This window comes from Thermobia domestica, chromosome 1 (assembly GCF_964235325.1).
Source record: "Thermobia domestica chromosome 1, izTheDome1.hap1.1, whole genome shotgun sequence".
Lineage (NCBI taxonomy): Eukaryota > Metazoa > Arthropoda > Insecta > Zygentoma > Lepismatidae > Thermobia > Thermobia domestica.
In genome coordinates, this window is record NC_137454.1 from 231,888,326 (window position 1) to 231,910,378 (window position 22,053).

At 37.2% G+C, this 22,053-nt stretch overlaps 1 protein-coding gene across 1 annotated transcript in view; it reads right to left on the reverse strand.

Annotated features, from left to right (window-relative positions):
* Nucleotides 1-22,053, reverse strand: part of LOC145694611 (methionine aminopeptidase 1) — a 48,392-nt gene that overhangs the window by 10,326 nt on the left and 16,013 nt on the right. Inside the window, exons 4-6 of the mRNA XM_081771007.1 lie at nucleotides 18,437-18,612; nucleotides 10,440-10,662; nucleotides 6,773-6,904 (exon numbers count right to left, since the gene is read on the reverse strand). Of these exons, the coding sequence (XP_081627133.1) occupies nucleotides 6,773-6,904; nucleotides 10,440-10,662; nucleotides 18,437-18,612 (531 nt within the window). The remainder of the gene's footprint in view (nucleotides 1-6,772; nucleotides 6,905-10,439; nucleotides 10,663-18,436; nucleotides 18,613-22,053) is intronic.

The following is a 22,053-nucleotide window of genomic DNA, read 5'->3' on the forward strand; positions in this document are numbered from 1 at the left end:
AACCTAATTTTTCATCGTACATTAATTACAACCTTCAATTGAGTTGATTGTACAGGAAAGAGAAAGTGGTGAATTGGTTATAGATTAAATGAAGATGAGAATACTAACCCTTTTTTAAACATGGAATCTTAAGTCATGAATGTGAATCTTTTTGTTTGTAACTATTATAACACTTCTGTTGATGTTAATGTTGCAAAATAAAAAATTAAAATAATGCGATTCCACAGCGTAAATATTAAACATGACAGATTTTATTACTTCCCATGTTTTGTTTAACTCGTCGGTATCTAAATTCAAGGTAGGTTTTTGGTTAAAATTACAACTGATTCGTATTTATCTGTGGAAATTTTTACTGTACTGATTTTGTGTCGCTTTCAAATAAACGCTTTGACAAACAGGTATCAGTTTTCATAAATTCTGTAATGCCGTATAATCTTTAATTCTAACTTCTACATACCTTTTTGCCATTTTTTTTAAAAATATTTGTTTTACAATTTGCTGGTTTTCTCATGGATCCTCCCTAGCCAATTCATTGTCCATAAATAAGTTTCAAAATTAGATAATGACTATAGCCTTCGGCTAACTGGGAACTTCGTCCCCAGACCCCCTTATGTGCTCGGTTTACGGGCCTCGCACCTCATGTTTCAGCCTTTGATTTTGTGCTTCGCAGGTCGACAATACTTTTATGCCATTATTCTTCGAAAAAAAAAAAAATAAAATAAAATAAAATAAATCCTTTCTCCGTTAATATAAATTTCGATCAAAGTGTCAAAAAAACAGCTCGGCCCAAGTGCTGTGTTCAAAAATTCATTCCAATGGTTCACTCGTTTTCAGGGGCGGATTAAAGGAAGGGGCGAGGGGGACAATCGCCCCCCCCAAGAGCCCTCTAAAATATTAAAATTACACACACTGCCGCTTGTAGCTTACCGCCACAAGAACGAAAGTTTGGGATCATTCTTGCGTTATTTCAAAGGAGGGTTAATTCTTTAAATTCTATTTAAAAATAGTCTCTATCCGGCATGACGTGTTTACGCTAACGATAACTCGAGTCATAATATCAGATAAATCTCAGGAAGAAGAACGGTGTTACTTGAGGCTAGAACATCTGGAAAACTATCCATGGCTGGTTTCTTCCCATTAAGGAGAGATATCTTTTTATATTGTTCACTTTTTGCAACGGGTTTTTTGGGGGACTATCGAAAAAACGTGTCCCTCCGAACTCTTGGGACTAAACCTTTGAAGAAATTCGCTACGTTCTACGGTATTTTAGAAACTCACAAGAAGGCACAATATCACATTAACGCTCTTGAGGTCGCAAAAGCGTTTCTGAGAAACTACTGGGAACCAGTGAAATCAGCTGAGAATCAAATCAACTCGTCAAGAAGACAAGTCATCCAAAATCGCGACAAACTGAAATTAATGTTGCGGAATGTGATATTCCTTGGAAGGCAAGGCATTGCTTTTCAAGGCCACAAGGACGATGCTTGTGCGGATAATTGCTCAAATTTAGAATGGCTTGTAGTGACGATCTCTTAAAGAATCACTGGAAGAAAGCATCGAAAAGGACCATTTTTGCCAATAAAACCACACAAAATGCCCTCATTGAGGGTTGTGGATGAGAAATCACGTCTTTAAAATTGTCAATCGAGTGCGAGAGGATCAGTTTTATTCTATTATGTTTGATGAGACTACGGTCGTTTAGCACACATCTCAGCTGTCTTTGATTCTAAGGTACGAACACATGGGTGTACTAAGAGAAGACTGGTTCGGTTTCACTGATCCTCCACTAACAGAGCTGAAAGGTGAGGACATTGGTTCGAGCTCGGAATCCGAAGACGCAGAACCGCCCGAACTCTCACTGATTGGAGGGAAAACTGGAGAAATTGTTCTATCTTTGCTACGAGATTTCTCACTCGACCCGAAAAACTGCGTTGGTATTGGTACAGATGGCTGCGTCGTCACGACTTCTCAAAGTCGCCGGGCAGTGCATGAGATCCAGAAGGATGCTTCAAACGCGCTGCACTGTTCATATTGTAGTCACAGCCTCAACTTGTCCATCTTCAGGTCGTCGTCAGTACAGTGCGTGAGGAACTGTCTGGGAACAACGAAAGAGATCATTGCGTTTTTTACCGCATCTCAAAACGTAATACTGTCCTTAAGCTTACGGTTAGTGGCCAGTTGGAGACATTGTGTGAAACGGGATGTCACTCGGTATTACAATTTCACGTGAAATTTCAATAAATAAGTGAGGCTCTACAGTGTGTTTCAAGTGGTCCGAGTTAGATACAGCAGCCAAAGCATGGGCACTTTCTTCTGCCATGCACGATAGCGAGTTTATCGTAACTATTACGTGTCTTCAGGGTGTTCTCACGATAACCCTCCTCTCAATCGACTTTTGCAGAAGACAAATTTAGACATGAACGCAGCGTCACATGCTATTCAGGACACTATCACAGCAATAAACAAGATGCGTTCAAACAGCAAAGAATTCAAGGCAACTTCCGAAACAATATCCAGAATGGCTGCTAGTGTCGACGTGCAGATTCAAACTCCTTATCTCACTCAAAGACAAACACATCGTACAAACTTCAGAGCAGATGACACGACATCTTACTACTGAAGAACTGTCTACATTCCGTTTATAGAGCCGGTTGTAGAGGACCTCAAAACTCGTCTTGCGCAGGAAGTGTTCAATGTATACGGACTCAACATTTTATTGCCAACACGCGCAACTGACGAAACTCGTGAGCAACAACTTCCGCATTCTAGCAGAAAGATTTTACAAAACTATCGGAACTCAAGAAAAAATGCTGTTTTCCCTCCTTAGTTCTGAATTTGCAATCTGCACTTCTAAATGGAAGAGAATTAAAGAAGAAGGTGGAATTCTATCACGGACTGCGTTGGAGGCCTTGACCACAAGCGACGAAGATCTTCACGTAACTATTCGAAAACTGCTGCGCATACTTGTAACCCTGTGGTACGGATTCTACGTTAATCAGTAGGTCTCATATAGCCTCACCGCTGAAAGAGACGTTTAACTCAACATCAACTCAACTTGTAACCCTGCATTCGAGCGTGGTCAGTGCAGAACGATCTTAATCCACATTGCACCGACTGAAAACGTGGTTGCGATCTCGTTCTGGCGAAAAGCGGCTAAAGGGACTAGCACTTTTAAATGTCATAGGGACATTGTCATAGATCGCGACAATATTATATCGACAGATACGTCTTGGGTAGTATTCACCGAAAAGCGTGTTTTGAGTGTAACTTCCAAGCTCTTTTGTCCTTTTGTTTAATTCATTTTACTTAAATACAGAAACATTATGAGCGTTCTAAAAAATGTTTAACCTGACATTTTTTCTAGCGAAATATTTAGTAAAGCATAGCCACGACCAGGTCTGTACACAGAATATCGTTTTGGGGGAGGGGGCATTGTGGTGAAAATTCTGAAGCAATTATATCTTTTACCCTCTTTTCCTGAATCCGTTTTACCTTTCTTTTTTTGGAGGGGGATTTCGGGGAACATTTCCCACTCCACAACAAAGAGCCCCCTCCAAGACGTTTGGTTTAATCCGCCAATGCTCGTTTTCCCCGGATGATGAAACAAGGACTAGGTAATTATACGTTAAAAAATCGTTTTCTACGTAACGCGTAAAACATGTAAAGAACGTAAAAATCTAAAAACCAGGCTACAAATTAAAATAAAATGTTCTTCGTACTTGTTACTGTTTGGTTTGGCACAAAGAAAAAGACTTTTAAAAGTTTCTTCCAAATTTGTATGGGTTCTCGTTGGATTTTGCAATATTATAAATTGTCATATTGACTTCGTAAAGTAGCCTTGCTTCCGTAAATAACGAATACATATTAGATTTGCGCACATGATTACGTTCAAAAAACATTGTATATATATTTTTTAATTCTTTGTAGTTGACAAGTTTTAAGCTAGAGAAGCAAGGAAGAAACGAGGGATAATTGTACAATGAAAAAACTTCCTATTCTTATCCACGCGCCTTCGAGATCGTCGCATCTGACGACATTCTGCACTCACAAAAGTCTACTCCACTTCACACTTGCTATCGGCTGTTTTGTCTGTTTTATTTTCAATGATTTGTTCTCTCCGCAGTCAGCAACGAGAATGACTTTTTTTTTTCTTTTTAGTTTAATGTCCCACGATTATGCACCCAGAGTAAGGAAGACGGCGATATTGAGATGGGTGATAATGCTGGAATGACGAAAATGGAAGGGGAAAATTTCGAGAAAATCCACACATGCGGTGTTTTCCATAACAAAACTCACCTGGCAGGAGCTGAGATCGAATCAGCGACCATACGCGCCAGAGGTGAGCGAACTAATACTAAGCCACCGCGGCCTCTGTAATACAGTAAGAAATATTAGCTACGCATGTTCTCTTCCCTAGTTTCTATTATTAACACAAACTCTAAAAGTTTAGGCTTCGATTCAGTTGATGCAATTAGCAAGTTTGAAGAAATTCTAGGCCTTATTCTACTTTTAAATGATTTTAGTTTTTTAAAAGAAAAATAATTTTTATGTTTGCGTAAAAAACTGATTTTCTACGTGACGTAAAACACGCAGAAAACGTAACGAGTAAATTACCTTGCCAACTCTGGCTGAGACTGACAATTTTGAAGTAATTTTTATATATTGAGAAAAAAATTAGAAATTGACTCCTCTTCTGTTGTTAAACGCGGAATTTCAGAGAACGCCGTGACATATTCCCACTTGTTTCGAATATGGAGTTTACATACCAATTCTCACATTCCTAACATGTCTTTAATCGCAAGGAATTTCGAGATATGACCATCTGATTTTAACAACTGCAACTTCCATTCTTCTTTCTTCCCTTGTAGGGGAAACATCAAGAACCGATGAAACATGTCTTTAATTACTTTAAAGGAAAAGACTAATACCAAATTTAATTTCTTTGCTCTTAAAAGAGGTCAGAGCTACAAAGCTACGGTTATCCTGTATTAATAATCGTAACTCCCATCTTTTTTTTTCTTTCCTCCTTTTTCTCTTCCCTTCTAAGGAAAATATTTAAAAAAAAAAAAAAAAAAAGAAACAAAGGTCTAATTATTTCAACTGGAAAGTCCATATACCAAATTTCATATCTACCTTTCAGAGATCCAGAGATATGGACATTTAATTTCAATAATTGCCACCCCCTTTCTCATCGAATTTTCAAAAATCCTTCCTAGTGGTACCTTACGTCATAAATCCTATGCACTTCTAGCTTAAGTGGTTTGTCCTGGGATTTCTTTTACAATTTTTGTTTGGAATTTATCAATAAGGGCGGGAGAGGGAAAGTGTGTGTGTAGGGCTGGAAAAACCATTTGCCACAGCCCAGTACTGCGCCGCCGCCTGACCACTGCCAACCCAGACATCTGACGTATTTCCAACTTACGGTTGGTTCTTCAGTTGAGGTTTAGCGTCCCTTTTAGCAGCAAGTATGTGTGAGACGGGATCTATATCTTAAAGTGGGATCGAAACAACCTGAGCTCCAGCCAGGAATCGAACTCCTAATTCCAAGTGTTTCCATTAAATTGGTAAACCTCTGTACATTTACAAGATGTCCCATAATGACATTTTATTTGTAATTTGGAGGGACATGAGTAATCTTATATACTTGTATGTTACTTTTCTTGAAAACCAATGCAAGTGGGTTTATTTTGTCATTATTTGTTGCAGGTGTCTAGTCCTTGATGATGATGTGGACCCCACGAGAAATTGTGTACATTTCCGAGGCGTACTTTGCTTTTCAAGACTCGATCATCGCAGCTCAAAGAAAATCTGGACAAGATTTCAATAAACACGATGCACAATCCTGGACAGTGATCATCCGTGCGGTGACGAACTTTCGAGAAAAAGGAAATGACAACAAAAAGCTCCTAGACGGCCTCGACTATCTCGTTCCCATGATACAATTCAAGGTGTTGCGAATGTCATGCAACAAAGTCCAAACAATCTACTCGTCGGTTGTCCCAGAAAGTGAGTGTTCTCCGTAACAGCGTCCACAGGATTATGAGATGAGACCTGTACCTATATCCGTATAAGACACAGGAGCACAGCAATTGCTCCCGCCAGATAAGCTTAGTCGAAAAACGTTGTATGATATAAGTGCAACAGGGACGAAAATTTCTTGAACACTTAATCTCGTCATATGAGGCCTATTTCCACTTATCTGGTTAAGTTAAGCAAAACTGTAGGTTTTGGGGTCGAGAAAACCCTCGCAATATGCACAAAACCTATGCACAGTGCCAAGTCAAAGTTACCTCTAGTGTGCTGTGACTCATGCATGAGTCATCGGTCCATACTTTTTTGAGGACAAAGACAGTTCTGCCGTTACCGTTAATAGTGAACGCTATAAACATATGCTCAGTACGTTTCTCATTCTTGCGTTAGAACATCATGGGCTGTCAGAATTGTGGATATGACAGGACGGCATTACCTGTCATACAGCACAGCAGCCTATGGAAACCCTCCGCAAACATTTCTCAGGGTGCCTCATTTCACAATTTTGCGATATCAATTGGCCAGAACGATCAGAACCATCACAGGCAGACTATTTTCTTTGATATTACCTGAAGGAAAGAATATACGCCAACAAATCACAAACAATAGATGTACTAAAGGAAGAATTGAGAAGGGAAATTGAAGCCATTCCAGTTGACACGCTGCACCGCAACATTCTGCAACTTAAAGATCAAGTGTGACATATGAAAATTATTAGTGACATATGTAAAGATATGCTTACCTATATCAATTGCTTTACTAAGGCATTCCCAAGTCACTTGCACTAACTTCTTTGCTGTTTTATTTACATTACCTATGAGAAATGTTTCATTCAAGTCACCATGGAAGCCACGATGATATACAGTCACATCCACTAGAAAACAAATTTGTATATTATTAGCACACAAATAATATTGCGTAACAACGTGACACACACTGAATTAATCTCACTCCAATATTTTACAATTATTAACTATACAATTGACCTTCCTCGGCATGAATTACTATTGTACCTTAAAATAATAAAAACTACCGGCGGGAGCTCATGTGTTCACGTTAATCAGTAGGTCCCGTCTCACACAGCCTCGCTATTGAAAGGGACGTTAAACTCCAAATCAACTCAATTCAATATTAAAACTAGAATTCTTTTTTAAAGTACTAAGGGAAAATGATTATTCAGATATTCACATCTTTAATGTGTTGTCCAGTTATATCAAAAAGACTAAACAAAACCACAATCTCACTATCAGGACACTTGTAAAGCCATGACGGTCTTACACACATACTTATATACCCTATTTTATAACACAAATTTTAAAAAATAAATTAAAAAATGATGCTTATCAACAACACGAACAATTTTTTCACTTACTAAATTACGTAATTTCTTTAAGTAATATTTTGGTTGTCATTTTATATGTGTATTATTATTAATAATAAAATGACGGTTTATCAACAAGTGATTTGTGTACTTCATGGACCCCTTCAAAGACTCAAGTCTCATGTTTGTAGACTTACAAAAGTTAGTTTTAAAAAAATGCGAGTTGGTATGGAAGAAAATAAATATGCTACTATTAAGGGTTTACTTTATTATTTACTTAAAGAGTATCCTGCTGGAAGAACTATATACTCAAAGGATAGCATTGCTTGCAGATAAATGGCATGAAAGACAACTAGTTCCATAAAATGAGAGAACGACGACTGAAAAACTGCTTTCGACCACGCCGCGTAAAGTACTCTACATTCTTCTGCCTCCCCCCATTTATGGAAAATCTTATGTATGGTTCAGTATGTGACCTCTACGAAACATTTTAAATTCGTTTACACTAGAATCGTTATACTGAATTAATAGTATGAGCTGATAATCTTGGATATGATATATTGACTCCTTACTACAGAGAAGTGGCAAAACCCTTCCCCTTAGTCTCAATTTGCGATTGAAAATATCTATGAGTCATAAAAAAAAAAAAAACTCTTACTGAAACAAGATATTGTTTTTGATACATTTTATTTTTTATACTGGTAATATTTCCTCAATCTATACTCAAGAAAGTACAGCCGCGGTAGTATAACAGGTAAGACTACCACTAAATGGGTGATCGGGTTCAATCCTCGGTGATAGTGGGCATTTCTCCTCGTTCTATCTCGTTCCAATATGGCTCAAAAATTTAACCAGTACCCGTACAAGGAGTACCTGGGAAAACCTAAGCTGCGTGAGTCTATATCAGCTCCAGTATAGCCGAGTCTAGATGTGTGGAGCCTTAACTCTATCCCTTAGGTCTCCTACGGCTTGTCTCAAATGGGAGCCCCTTCATCGTAACATTCCAGATCACTGGTTCCCAACAGGTGTCTCGAGACATACTGGCGTGACGCGCAGTCCCCTAAGATGTATTATGAAATTTGAAAATGTAAAAATCATAAAGCATAATTAGTTAAAATCAATTTTGAAAAGATTATACCAGTGAACGTCTCCAGTAACTGCAACAATACTCATTGTCAGCACCACAGTCACTACTTTATATAAACTTAGAGGCTTACACTATTATAATCTTATTAATAAAACAACAAACAATTGTGTCGTGATGTCGTGAGCGTTCAGTAAAGTGTTGTCAGGCAAAAAAAGGTTGGGAACTACTTATGCAAAACCACTGTCATTATAAACATACAACCATTACTGCTTAATCTCCTCGTTTTGAGGTTAAACAGTTCTCAACATTATCCATCAATTACTATCTTGTCTTACTCATCTTTGTTTTCCATTATACCTTTTAGCACATCCCTCGAAGCGAGGTACTGACCATTTTCTCTTTCTCTTCTTAATTATATTCATTACTGTATTTCTCTTCCATAACTTGTCCAAATTTTAATATTTTATGTTAAACTCACTTAATATTCTCCACACCTATATTTTAAAAGCCTCTGGTCATTTTCCATTGCTTTTATATATGGCCATGTTTTTGCGCTGCAGAGTACGATTCTCTACACGAAATATTTTATAAGTACCTTCTCGTAACTTTTTATATTAGGACTCACAAAACAGTTTCTTTTCCCTTTTTAAATAAAGGGTTCTTCCCGCCGTTCTTATCTATTTTATTTTTCATTGTGGTAATTAAATATATCAAAAGCAAGTGTTATGCAAGTAAAACGTTTTTAAAAACCACAATAAATAGATTATGTACAGGACAATGGCAATTCTTATGCAGATAGCTCTCTCTTCTAGTTATTATTATTATTATTATTATTATTATTATTTGTTTGCTTGCTTGTTTGTTTCTTTTAAGGCCAGTATTAGCACGGTTGCTGTAGTCTTCCACTAGAAGACAATACTAGGCAAATATGGCGTCTGTAAAGATGAGCAGTCATTTTATGTTTTGAAGTGCTTAAGTACCTCTTTCACTACGAGTGTTTAACGAAAATTGCCACAAGTCACAGAGCATATGCGAGACTCACCTCTTAGCAATTTGGAAAGAGAAGGTGTACGGACGGGGATTTGTTTTGAAGAGCCCACCATCACTGGAATGAGTTACTTAAGCATGTGGACTGGAGTCTCTTTCAGCACCGAGGCTATATGGACTGGATCTACAGTTTAAGACAGAATGGAACCACCGCAATGCGTTCAAATTTCAAGGCTCTCCCATAAATCGAACCAAGGCCCCCCTGCACCACAGAGCGCGTACTAGCCATTAGACCAGCGGAAAGAGAGCTCTAAGCACGTGGAAAACAGATTAATGCTACAGCTGACTGAGAGAGTAATGATTACAAGAAGGTAGCTGTTCAGCTTACTACCATAAACAAGCACAGGACAAGATACTGCGTTGGGGCGGTGGCCACTCGGGTTTCCAGATTTAGCATTCTGTGATTTTTTTATAGTGTTTATGGAAGATATTGTCTACGTGATCTTCTTGCCGCTAATATCCAGTAGAACTGTATTCCAGCTGCTGTGGCTCTTGTCGATCATGATACACTAACACGCACGTGGAACGAAATTCTTTATCGTATAGATGTATACTTTATCAGCTGCTTTGAGCGTTGTCAGCAAGGTGCTTACCAACCAGACTACCCGTGTTCGATCCCGATGGGAAAAATGTTCCCGTTTTACCCTCGTTTTCATGCAACTTAGGGATTCGTCAAGCCTCTGTAAAATTACTACCTGAAGAAGCCTGGATAGCATACAAGACAGAGACATGGTACTGACTACATAAGCTCCTAAACGTGCAGAAGCCGAATAAATGCTAAGCCTTATCTCCACACTGGATTGTCCCGAATGGAGGGTGTACTTTTGTCTTATCTCTATACTTTAATAAAACTTGGTATTCACGGCTTGGTTTATTTATTATGGTTTTTAAACCATTTCACGGACTTACTTTAGTGGGAGCTGATGGCTTCTAATTTTACCATCGTATACTTACCATTACATATATCTCCATCTTTAAGAGGTCTCAAGTCTGGAATTCCATGACATATGACTTCATTCACTGATGTACAACAAGATCGTGGGAACTCATAGTAATTCAAAGGCGAAGGATAGCATTCCCTATCAATACATGCCTCATGTACTATGCGATCCACTTCATCCGTTGTTACTCCTACATCAATAACTTTGGCAGCTTCATCTAGAACTTCACGACCTAGCTGAAAAAATAATTATTATGCTAATGAAATAAGTCCACTATGGGTATCACTCATCACAATGTAAAACAACTTTAGCATCAATTCTTCTCACTAATTATTAACAAGAAATATAAGATTACCCTCGTTTTGGTTTTAGGTCCCATGATTAAGTGCTTTAGGCAAAAAGAGACGAATGTGAATGATTGTGAAAGAATTATGGAAGGAGAATGTGGGAGGAAACGGGATAATTCCGAGAAAACCACGGACGCGACGTTGTCCATCAAAAACTAAAAACCCAAGTGCCCCTCGCACAAGAGATGAACGCTCAACTAATCATTAACGAGACAGTGGTGCAGTGTTTAAATCGAAAGAAGTAATCCATTGACCGGTAAACAGGTTAGTAACTACACAGGCACAAATTAGACAAAACACACCGAGTGAGGTAACTATAGATGTCCTGTGATATAAATCTTCCTTTTATAATCAGAACTAAATAAGATACCCTAAAACGTTGCTCTGGAACTGAAATTATACCTTGAAATAAACGTGAAAGAATGGCTTAAGAAATATATGACGTAGCAAAACTTCAGAAGTGCATGATAATGAGTTAAAATGGGTTCCTCTCTGTTCCGTTTCCCCTCTTTTGCTACACGTTATCTTCAGCTTCGTTTATCAAAACATTACCTTCAGAAGCAATAAACGAGATTTTTATGTAGATACATGTAAAGGACAGCCCTTCCTGCTGGTCTAGTGGTTAGCGAGTGCATGTTGTTAGCGCATATAGTCCAGGTTCGATTCCCAGTGGGAAGGCATTAAACGCATTACAGTGGTTCGGATTCCACTTTAAACTGTAGGTCTGCGTATGGCCTCGCTGCTGTAAGGGATGGTAAATTTCAACAAATAACAACAAAACGTAGAGGGATAACAGATATTTCAACATAGCGCAGAGGGAGGCTACTTTGATTCAATTATTAATTCCCTTTATGTAACATTTGAATGAGGAAATGAATCATAACACACCAATACTGTTACATTGATACGTTTGACAGAAAATGATACATATGCAAAATATTTATAATATTGAAATTTCTAAACTTAGATTTTTCACGCGTTCGAAAAGGGGTCATTCCATATGAAATCAACAAATCAAGGTGTTTTAGAATTTCTTCAAATTTTGTACAAATGTTGTGGTATCTTAACATAGCACATCTGTCAAATTTTACAGCTCTACCTCAAAGGGAACTGCTGTAGGAGTCATTCGAAATTTGGGGGGTTTTGTGCAAAAAGCACCTAAGTCCGACTTCGACTTAAAGTACTGAAACCGTTAGATCTCTGGAGACATTGAAGCTATTTGAAAATGGTTTTCACTAAAATATTCTTAAAATTTGTAGCATTTAAATAAACTTCTCAAGTGGGGTTAAGGAAATGAATTTTGCCATCAAAGAAAAAAAGAAGAAAAAATAATGTCAAAATTTGGCAATTATTTTTGAAAAAGGCCCACCTAACACCAACCTCAAAATTTCAAAATAAGTAGCTCTGGTGTTCCTCTTTAACATATAAAACATTAGGAGGGTGTTTTTTGGTATGCTCAAGAAAAACAAATTATGACAATGTAAGTTGAGGACGGACTTAAGCACTTTTTGTATAAAACCCCCAAATTTCTAATGACTTTCCAATTTTCCGTGTTGAAAATGTTTATAATTGTCAAGACTGAGGTAATTGAATAAATGAATTGTGCCAAAAATTTGAAACTTCAAGTACCATTGCTGAAGGGACTCAAATTCTGTCATTAGTTCCAAAATTATAGACGACTAAGAAAACAATTGAATTATTTCAAACAACTGAGTATCTCGTCCGTGCATTAAAAGAACTGACTCACTTAGAAGATATAAGTACAAACAATGGGTTCAAACTGACGGAACTCAAATGGAGACAATTATTAAAGAAACAGACGACTACATTGAGACTTTTGTAGGAAAAAAATGGCCAATTAGCGCAGCATTACTTCTTAGCCAAATCCCAGAGTGACTACTTCAAATACACGCAGTAGAGACTTTGGATGACAAATCATGCTTAATTGTAATTGATTTTGCTGAGAACTATTCCTGTATTATTCAAGATGAAGTTCAAGAGTAGCACTGGACCAACATTCTAATCTTTTTAAATGCAACATCCTAAGAGATCCTGTAACTTCAATTATCAAATGTTTCATTATGTTGTGTCAGTGATATGTTAAAGCACATCACAGTTACATTTTATGCTTTCCAAGTTATTATTTAGAAGTATGTTAACTATGTTTTCCCTCAGAATAAACACGTTATCTACTTCAGAGATGGGTCAGAAGCCCGATATAAAGGCTGTAAAAAAAACTTTGTCGACTTGTGCCTGCATGAGTGATTTTGGACTCACTTGTGAGTGGAACTATTTTGCCATAAATCGCGGCAAAAGTGTTTGCGATGACATAGTTGAGACGATGAAATGTCTAGCGAGACATGCTAGTTTACAGAGTTCACTGGATGACCGAATTTTTACTGTTGCCGATTTCTTCGAATTTTATCAAACTACAACCAATGTCAAACTATAACCAACTATAATCAAACGCTTTTATGCTGGAATATGTTGGAAATCTTCGTCCAATACTTCAAAAGAGATTGTAAAGCCTAACATTGCAAGACATGAGTGAAATTCATCATTATGAACACATCAGCCTGTTGAAACTTGAAGTCAGTCGTGTATCTTCTTCAAAGTCGTGTATCTCATTCACTCTAAATACTTGAGCAGAATCGAAAGACATTAATCTTTTCATGTTAGCAATTTATTGCGTGTATTTCTGAAGAGAAATGGTGGTGGAAAAGTAGTTGAGAATTCACAAGAACATCGTGACTAATGTGAATTTCCGTCATCTCTATGGACACAAGAAAATGTTTTTCTGGCCAGAAAGACCTAACACATGCTGGATTCCATACGAAAATTGCATTATTAATATTGGAGTACCCAGTATTTCAACTGGTACTGGCAGAAATTACAGCATTTCTGAAGAAGAAATTCAAGCTACTGAGAAGACCTTCTCTGAAATTGGTGATAAGAGATCTTAGGCTCAATGTTTCAAATTGCTTACAATCAACCAAACATGTAAATGTTACTGTAGGACGTCAAAAATCCGAACGCGGTTCCTAGAAGCTAGTGTCAGTACACTAATTGAATTTTCTTTGTGTGAAGTCAATGTTTTTATTAAAGCTCATTCATATGTAATTATTTGTCATACATATTTTTATTTTCCCTTAGGCCTATAAAAGTTAAGTTTATGTGTGAGTTACAAGAACAGTGTAATTTAGTGTAGGAGCAGGTTCTTCAAAAACATTAAATGTAGATAGTCTTACGCACGGTATTGTAATTGCTGTATGTACTATATACCTACTGTATCGATAAAAGAGCATACTGTACAGTATATTTAAGCCTAAATGACATTTTCCTCGTCATTTTCGAAAATCCGAACTACCTGTGGTCCCAATTAATTAGGATTTTGGACGCCCTACTGTATTTCTGTATTATATAACGATAGTTCACTCTTGTTCAGCGTTTCTTTTGTTAAATCAAACAGCACTATATAGGCTGCGTAATAGGCACATATTGTTTTAAAATTACTTTATAAATTACATTTAAGGAAGGGTTTCTACATGTTTTTTATTATTATTATTACTATTATTTTCTCATAAGAGCCATCAACTATTGTAAAGGAACATACTTAGCCATGCTAGTCGTATTACTAGAAAATTAAATATGAGACTTGAATTTTTTTCCTTCAACGTATCAAAAAACACCCTCCTAGTTTTTTAATATGATAAACAAGAATACCAGAGCTACTTATTTTGAAAATTTGAGGTTGATGTTAGGTGGGCCTTTTTCAGAAATAATTTTAAAAATTTTGACATTATTTTATCTTCTGTTTTCTCTTTTATGGTGAAATTTATATGCTTACTGACACTGAATCCAGCACTTCAGGGCACTTTATCACTGTGACTAAATTAAAGGTGTTTGCATGAATATTATGTCCTTATTTAGAACCAGGTTTGGCTAAAATACCATGCTCCTTACTGATCTTCTAAGCTTTACGAACATGATACTCGGTTGTTTGAAATGTTTCAAGTTTTCATAGTCGTCCATGAATTTGGAACTAATGACAGAATCTGAGTCCTTTTAGCAATGGTACTTGAAGCTTCAGATTTCAGACACAATTCATTTATTCAGTTACCTCCGTCTTGATAATTATAAACATTTTTAACATGGAAAATTGGAAAGTCATTGGAAATTTAGAGGTTTTGTGCAAAAAGTCCGCCCTCAACTTACATTGTCATAATTTGTTTTTCTTGAACATACCAAAAAACACCCTCCTAATTTTTTCATGTTAAAGAGGAACATCAGGGCTACTTATTTTGAAATTTTGAGGTTGGTGTTCAGTGGGCCTGTTTCAGAAATAATTGCCAAATTTTGACATTATTTTTTCTTCCTTTTTCTATCTTTGATGGCATAATTCATTTGTTTAATCCCTTGAGAAGTTTATTTGTACAATGTTTTAAATACTACAAATTTTAAGAATATTTTAGTGAAAACCATTTTCAAATAGCTTCAATATCTCCAGAGATCTAACGGTTTCAGTACTTTAAGTCGAAGTCGGACTTAGGTGCTTTTTTGCACAAAACCCCCCAAATTTCGAAAGACTCCTATAGCAGTCCCCTTTGAGGTAGAGCTGTAAAATTTGACAGGTGTGCTATGTTAGGATACCACAACACACGTACAAAATTTGAAGAAAATTTAAAACATATGAGCCACATTTTGGTCTCAAATTTGGTGATTTCATATGGAATGACCCAGAGAAACGGTTCCATTACTAGTAAAACTAACTTAATATATACAGATTTTTATTTTTTTAAAATTTTTTCCGGAAAGAAACTGGAAAAAAATGTTTTTTTACCAACAGGGTCAAAATTTCCGGAAATTTTACAACACTAGTTGTAACTTCAGCTCTGCACATTAGACAGAACGCAGAAAAATAGAAAAAAGGGTTAAATAGCAAAATGATTTACGCGGAAAATTGCCCATTTTCTCCAAAGAACAAGATCGTCAAGTTATATAAGAATTTTACAGCTGTAATGCACAAGATGTTATACAAGTGATTGTTCACTATACATCAATTAGAAAAATAATCTGAACTTAAACTCAATTTTCCTCATAAAACAGAAATTTGTCGCTTACGCCGATTTGGTTTTACTACACTTATGCTTGTTTTACGCCCCTTTCCAGCACCAAGACAATATGATACCTAAAGCCTTTTATTTTAAAAGGCCATATACTCGCATCCGTACATGGAAAACTAATACTCTGGCTGAAATAAGGATCTCATTTGGACAAAAATGATTCACATTGACCTCATAAAAGAAAAGGGTGCATATCAATAATATGAATGAAAGTTCAAACTTACCCAAAATCATCAGAGACTAAAACTTACTGCAACGTTTCAACGATAAATTCTCGTTATCTTGAATGGAATCTTTAATGGATTTCTAAAAGATTTTACTTATAGCACTACATTTTTTAAGAATCCTCTTTCCTTTTTGATGAATGATCTTCCTTCTCGTGATACAGCTAAAACATTGCTCTAAACCTATGCAAGTGTTTCTACTACTTGTGGAAACACTTGAAGAAAAGAAACATCGGCGAATTGTACCTCTGTACAGAAAAAATTCAAATCATTCTACAATAAGTCCTTTCAATATGACACTGATGACAACTAACTTCCATCGCCTGCAAAACGTTAACAAAATATGAAAATGAATGTGCTCAAAATAGCTGGCGCGAAATCCATGAATTCCCCTTGTATGAAACTAGTTTTTATATATATACGTGGGGCGTTTAATAAAGATGTGGCCTGACCCACTTCCAGTTGAGAGAGCTGCTTTATGTTTTGCGAAAAGCTTACTCCTTCTACGTAAATTTACAGTTTTCCCACCGGTGTTTCAATGCATGTATGCCATCCTTGTAAAATTGTGCATGTTTTCTGTGAAACATGCTGATGTTGCAGAAATGAGGTCCTCAGTTGAAAAGAAACGTTTTCCCCTAAGAATTCTCATCATCGTGGGAAAGAGGAAGAAGTCGGACGATGCCAGATCAGGCGAGTACGAAGGATCGGCAGAATTTCTTACCCACAAGTGTCTGCTTGTTTCCTGGCAATTTCAGCATTGTGCACGGTGCATTGTCCTGGAGCAGCAGCACACCTTTCACAGTTTTCCTCGTCTGGATATTTTGAGTTTCGCTAGTAACTTTTGTAGCAGGTCACTGTAGTATTGTCTTGTAATTGTGGCATCCTTGGGAAGGTAATCGGTCATGACGATGCCCTTGCAATCCCAAAAAACACTCAACATCACCCTATTAGCTGATGGCACCACACGAGCTCTTTTGGGGGCTGGTGACCCCTTGTGACACCACTGCTTGGACTCCATTTTGGTGTCGGGACCAAACATATGGGTCCATGATTCGTCCTGTGTAATGAGACGGGAAAAAAAGTCATTTGGGTCACAATTGCACAGTTCCAAACATTGCTTTGATACTTGCACGCGTTGTTCTTTCTGAAAAGGTTGCAGCAGTCTTGGAATCCACCTGGCACTCAATTTTAACATGTTCAGATAGTAATGGATGATTGTTTCGATTGTCTCTACCTTATTTTGACCTGTTGAGATAGTTCCTGGATAGTTATTCGTCTGTCTTCCAGGATTAATGCCTCCACTTGTTTCACAGTGTCATCATCAATGGCTGATGAAGGTCTTCCTGGACTTTGGTCATTTTGCACTGATGTTCGACCACATTTAAATTCATTGTACCACTGTTTCACCATGCTGTAGGATGGGGCAACATCACCATACACACTGATCATCTCCCCGTGAATCTCCTTGGGCGCCTTCCCCTTAAAAAGCAGGCAACGAATAACAGCTCTGGCCTCAACTTTGTCCATAGTCACACCTTGTCATGGATTAGGATCTGCACAAATGAGGTTTGGGTTAGAAGGCTGGTATTTTGCAATATTTCTATACAGAAAAGTACTATTCCACATTATTAATATCTATAACCTATCTCAATTGGAAATGGGTCAGGCCACATCTTTACTTAACGTCCTACGTATAAAGCTAAGTTGCACAAATGTGATTCTATGCACAAATACTGACAAGACCACCCATTAAAATCCTATACGCATACTTTATCTTGGGCTATCGCAGCTCATCCAAAATATAAAACTGCTATTTAAAGCCTGATGTCTGTCTTCACTGGTAAACTAAACACTGGTTCTAAATTTCCTAACTGATAAAACATTGCCCTACAGATACTGATTCATCAGAAAGAGAGTGATTCTTCAAAAATGTAATAGTTTACGTTATGTAGAATTCCATTAACGAACGCATGGAAAATGACGAGAATTTATCGTTGAAGGGTTGCAGTAAGTGTTAGACTCGGATATTTTTAGGCAAGTGTGAACCTTCATTCACGAGATTCATGTTTGATTTAATGCCATCTATGAATAATAATGTAAGACTTATTAAATTAAGGTAAGTACCAAGCTTCTTAAAACGAAACTTACGTTAAGTGTTTTACTGACACGAGTAAGACCTTTTACCTGAGCAAAATGTTCCTTAAACTTATCTGATTCATAAATCTAACGCTTCAAAACACGCCCGCGGGCAGTCTTAAAAATACAGAATATTCTCACTTATTACCATTGTATAACAGGAGAATAAGAAATACTTACTCTGCAAGCAACCCTCATCCCTTCGATTTCTTCATCTGTAAGTACACGTATGTGGGCTGTTCCTCGAACAGCTTGCTCCGACAACGGGTAACCCTGAGGATGATCTGCATAGTCAGGTCGAGGGATATTCTCGGGAACAGTCCTGCGAGGTGCTTGAGGATAAGGACGAAGCCTACCTAAAATAAGACAGCTGACTGTAAAATACATTGATATTAAATCTTGTAAATGCATGTAAAAGATATTTTTAAGCACTCATATATACACGGAATTTGGATAAACAGTATCAATAGCAAAGGCGTCCAAACTCATAAGGTCGGCGCTCACCAGTTCGGAACTCACGCTCACTCGACCTCAACCTCACGAAGTGAGAGTGAGGTCAGACTGGTTGTGAGCGTGAGGTCAGGATGGTGATGTGAGCGTTAGGTTAGGCTGGTTATGTGGGCATGAGGTTGAGTGAGTGTGAGGTCAGACTGGTGAGGTGAGCGTGAGGTTGAGTGAGGTTGGATCAAAGTAGACACCTGGTTCTTCCAATAGCAGGGAGATGTATATAGTAATTCGAAAACACTAGATTTTTTGTTCTCTACACAAAAGCTTCTTTTTCTCTATCTGAAGATAACACCGGCTGTGAAACGACCATAGGTAAGCAGAGAGTATCTTTGGTCCGCTACCTTTTTTTCCATTGGCCAACTTGGGATAGAAGTTTTAGTGTCTTTGTGATAAGGTATTTCTTAGAAGCAAGTAGAAAATAATCATGGAATGTCTTGATGTTTTGTCAGGCACACTGGAGTATTTGGCCTCGAAATCCGGTCAAGAATATTCATCATTTAGTATCATAAAATAGCCGATTAAATTAAATTGTTTTGTATTTACCTACATTTTTAAAGATATATTACCGCCAAAACTGGTTTGAATATTTTCATTTGTCCTTTTAATTATAGTTTTTCTTGTGATTTCCCTTGCGATTGTTTAATAGGGATTTTGTAGGTTAAGTCAGTGTTTTATTTACGAATTTTCTAGAGGGGAGGAGAATCTTGAATCTTGGGCTAGCAGTTAACCACATAAGAATTGCAGCCCTCCCCCGCCCTCGGCCGACGGGAGCCCATCTCTCCAACTACTTGGGCGCAACTTCCCACCGAATACACTATTCGCCCCCAAAACAGAGTGCTTAAATTCTTATCGAGATTCCCCCTCCCCAATGAGTATCCACACTGGTTTGCATGTCGAATACATTGCAGGATACATCACTTAGTATCCCTTATCCATTCTTTCTAAACAGGATCAGTCTATACAGTATTTTCTTCCACCTTCCGTCATAATTTTATCCTTTCAAGCCACAGAGAATACACTCATTCGCCTTCACAGTTGCCGCTCTTAAAAGGAAAATTATAGTATAATTAAAAGTGCGATTCTGTCATTTGGAAAGAAAATACGCCCTCCCCACCAAAAAAAAAAAAAGTCTAACGGGTGCAACCACCGCCCTAAAACCAGCCTGTGGGCACCCCTGCCTGCTCCAAATTGAAAATAGAATTTACATATTTTCTGGGCAAGTATTTGAGAGACATTATTACATCTTGATAAGTATATGGAATTTCATACACACCGACTATTTACTTGGAAATAAAATTTATATAGTTAGCAAGTAATTGTTTTTGTATAAATATAACTACGCAGAACAGCCAAAATAAATGTTTTGTATTACTAGGGTAAATGTGCCAGTCCTCGACCACTTAACTCATTTTCGTATAATCCTTTAACCGTTGTTCAGAGAGCGAAACAACTTAGGAGGATGCACCTAGCTCACGTGTGTTCCTAAAGCTATACTTTATCATTATTTTATCCAAAACGGAGATAACTTATACCCTTTATGTAATATTAGTCGGACAAACACCGATGATTGATTTTTAGTGTTCGACCAGGGCCGGATTTAATGTTTTGCCACCCCTAGACCCAAAAGCGTTTGGCGCTCCCCCCGTCGATGAACAAAATTTTAACAATGCAAAGTAATCACATAGAAAAAACTTATTTTATAAACATCTTCCTTTTTGTACAAATCTTAATGCATTTTCACTTTGTATCCTGTAAAAAAAAAAAAAAAGAAAAAAAAGAAAGAATTGTTACAAATTATTTTTTTTCAAGTAAATTTACAGAGAATGATTAATTAGAGTTTTACAATACGAGCTAGTTCAATAATACAAGAAATTAGTTTCCAATTTTCGACTGTACGTAAGTTTTAATATTGAAACTACCGAAGAGTGTCTCTAAAATGACCAGAATAACTGTTTGGACTGTTGAAATTTATCTAGATAGAGATTGGTAAGGTGGCAGATGTCGAGGGTCACATGCGAAAGAGAATTTAGAGAAGGGGGCGAAGCGCATCATACGGACCGGCCTCCATGCAAGTATAAGGTTAAAATTTCACTTAACTTCGACCAATGATTCAAGCCATAGATTTGCAAAATCAATTATTTCTTGGAGAGCTTCATTTTTACTATTATTATTATTATTGAACTTTGAATTTGGGGGGTGCCGGGGGGTAGCGTTCACCTCTGATGCGTAGGGACCGGGTTCGATCCCAGCCCCTGCCAAGTGGACTTCGTGGTGGGCAAGCATCGAGTGCGTGGGTTTTCTCGAGGTTCTCCCGTTTCCTCCTACTATCTCATACATTATTTCATCATCACCCTCTCCTTTGACCTAACGGCGTAACCGTGAGACGTTAAACTCAAAGATTTCATTTAGAATGAAGGGTTACGAGAGATGACAGCTATACTTAGATGCCTAACCAGATTCCAAAACTTACTTCTCGCTAGTTCTTACCTTTTTTGCAATATGCATTGAATCCGCAAGTTGTAATGCATTTCCCATTTCGATGGAAGATAAGGATGGTAACTAAAGGTATTCTTGGGATGTTTAATTAATTGAAAAAAAAAACTCCTTATCTCTATTACAGTTTTTACTTTATAGTGATCAATATTAGAACCTGACATGGTTGATTTCTGCCATTTTCAGTTTGAATAGAAGGTTAAGAGTGAATATGAGAACTTTTCTTAGAAAACTAAATCGATTCTTTAACTAATCGATATATATAGTTTTTGATCTATGTAGATCAATACTGAGATTGAAAGTTGTAGTAAATTATTTATATCACTTCCGATTTTAGTACATTGTTAAAGATGGAGATTAAATGTCTTCTTGAGACGCCGGATCAATTGCAAGAAACCATGTCTCGCTATATGTTACTGTTTTTGCTCTATAGTAATCAATGTTAAACCGAAAATGGCTAATTTCTACCTCTACCCATGGGTAAATCATCTCCATTAACGAAGTTTTCGAAATAATTATTTTAGCTATCGATCCCAGGAGACGGAATTCAATAATTCACTTGCATTTAGTAGTTCGCGTGTGAAGCAAAAGTCGTATAGGCGTACGAACTAATACTACAATATTGTAAATCCCACTTGGGTGATCCTGATAAATCGACGTGTGTTTGTCATATGTGGTTTTATTAGGTAGAACAGAGAACGTTGAAGTATTTAAAGTGTTGGTCGTGTTATAAAATAGTTTTCGTTGTTGAAAAAGTGGTATCGGTATACTTGATATTGAAAACAAGAAAACATCGA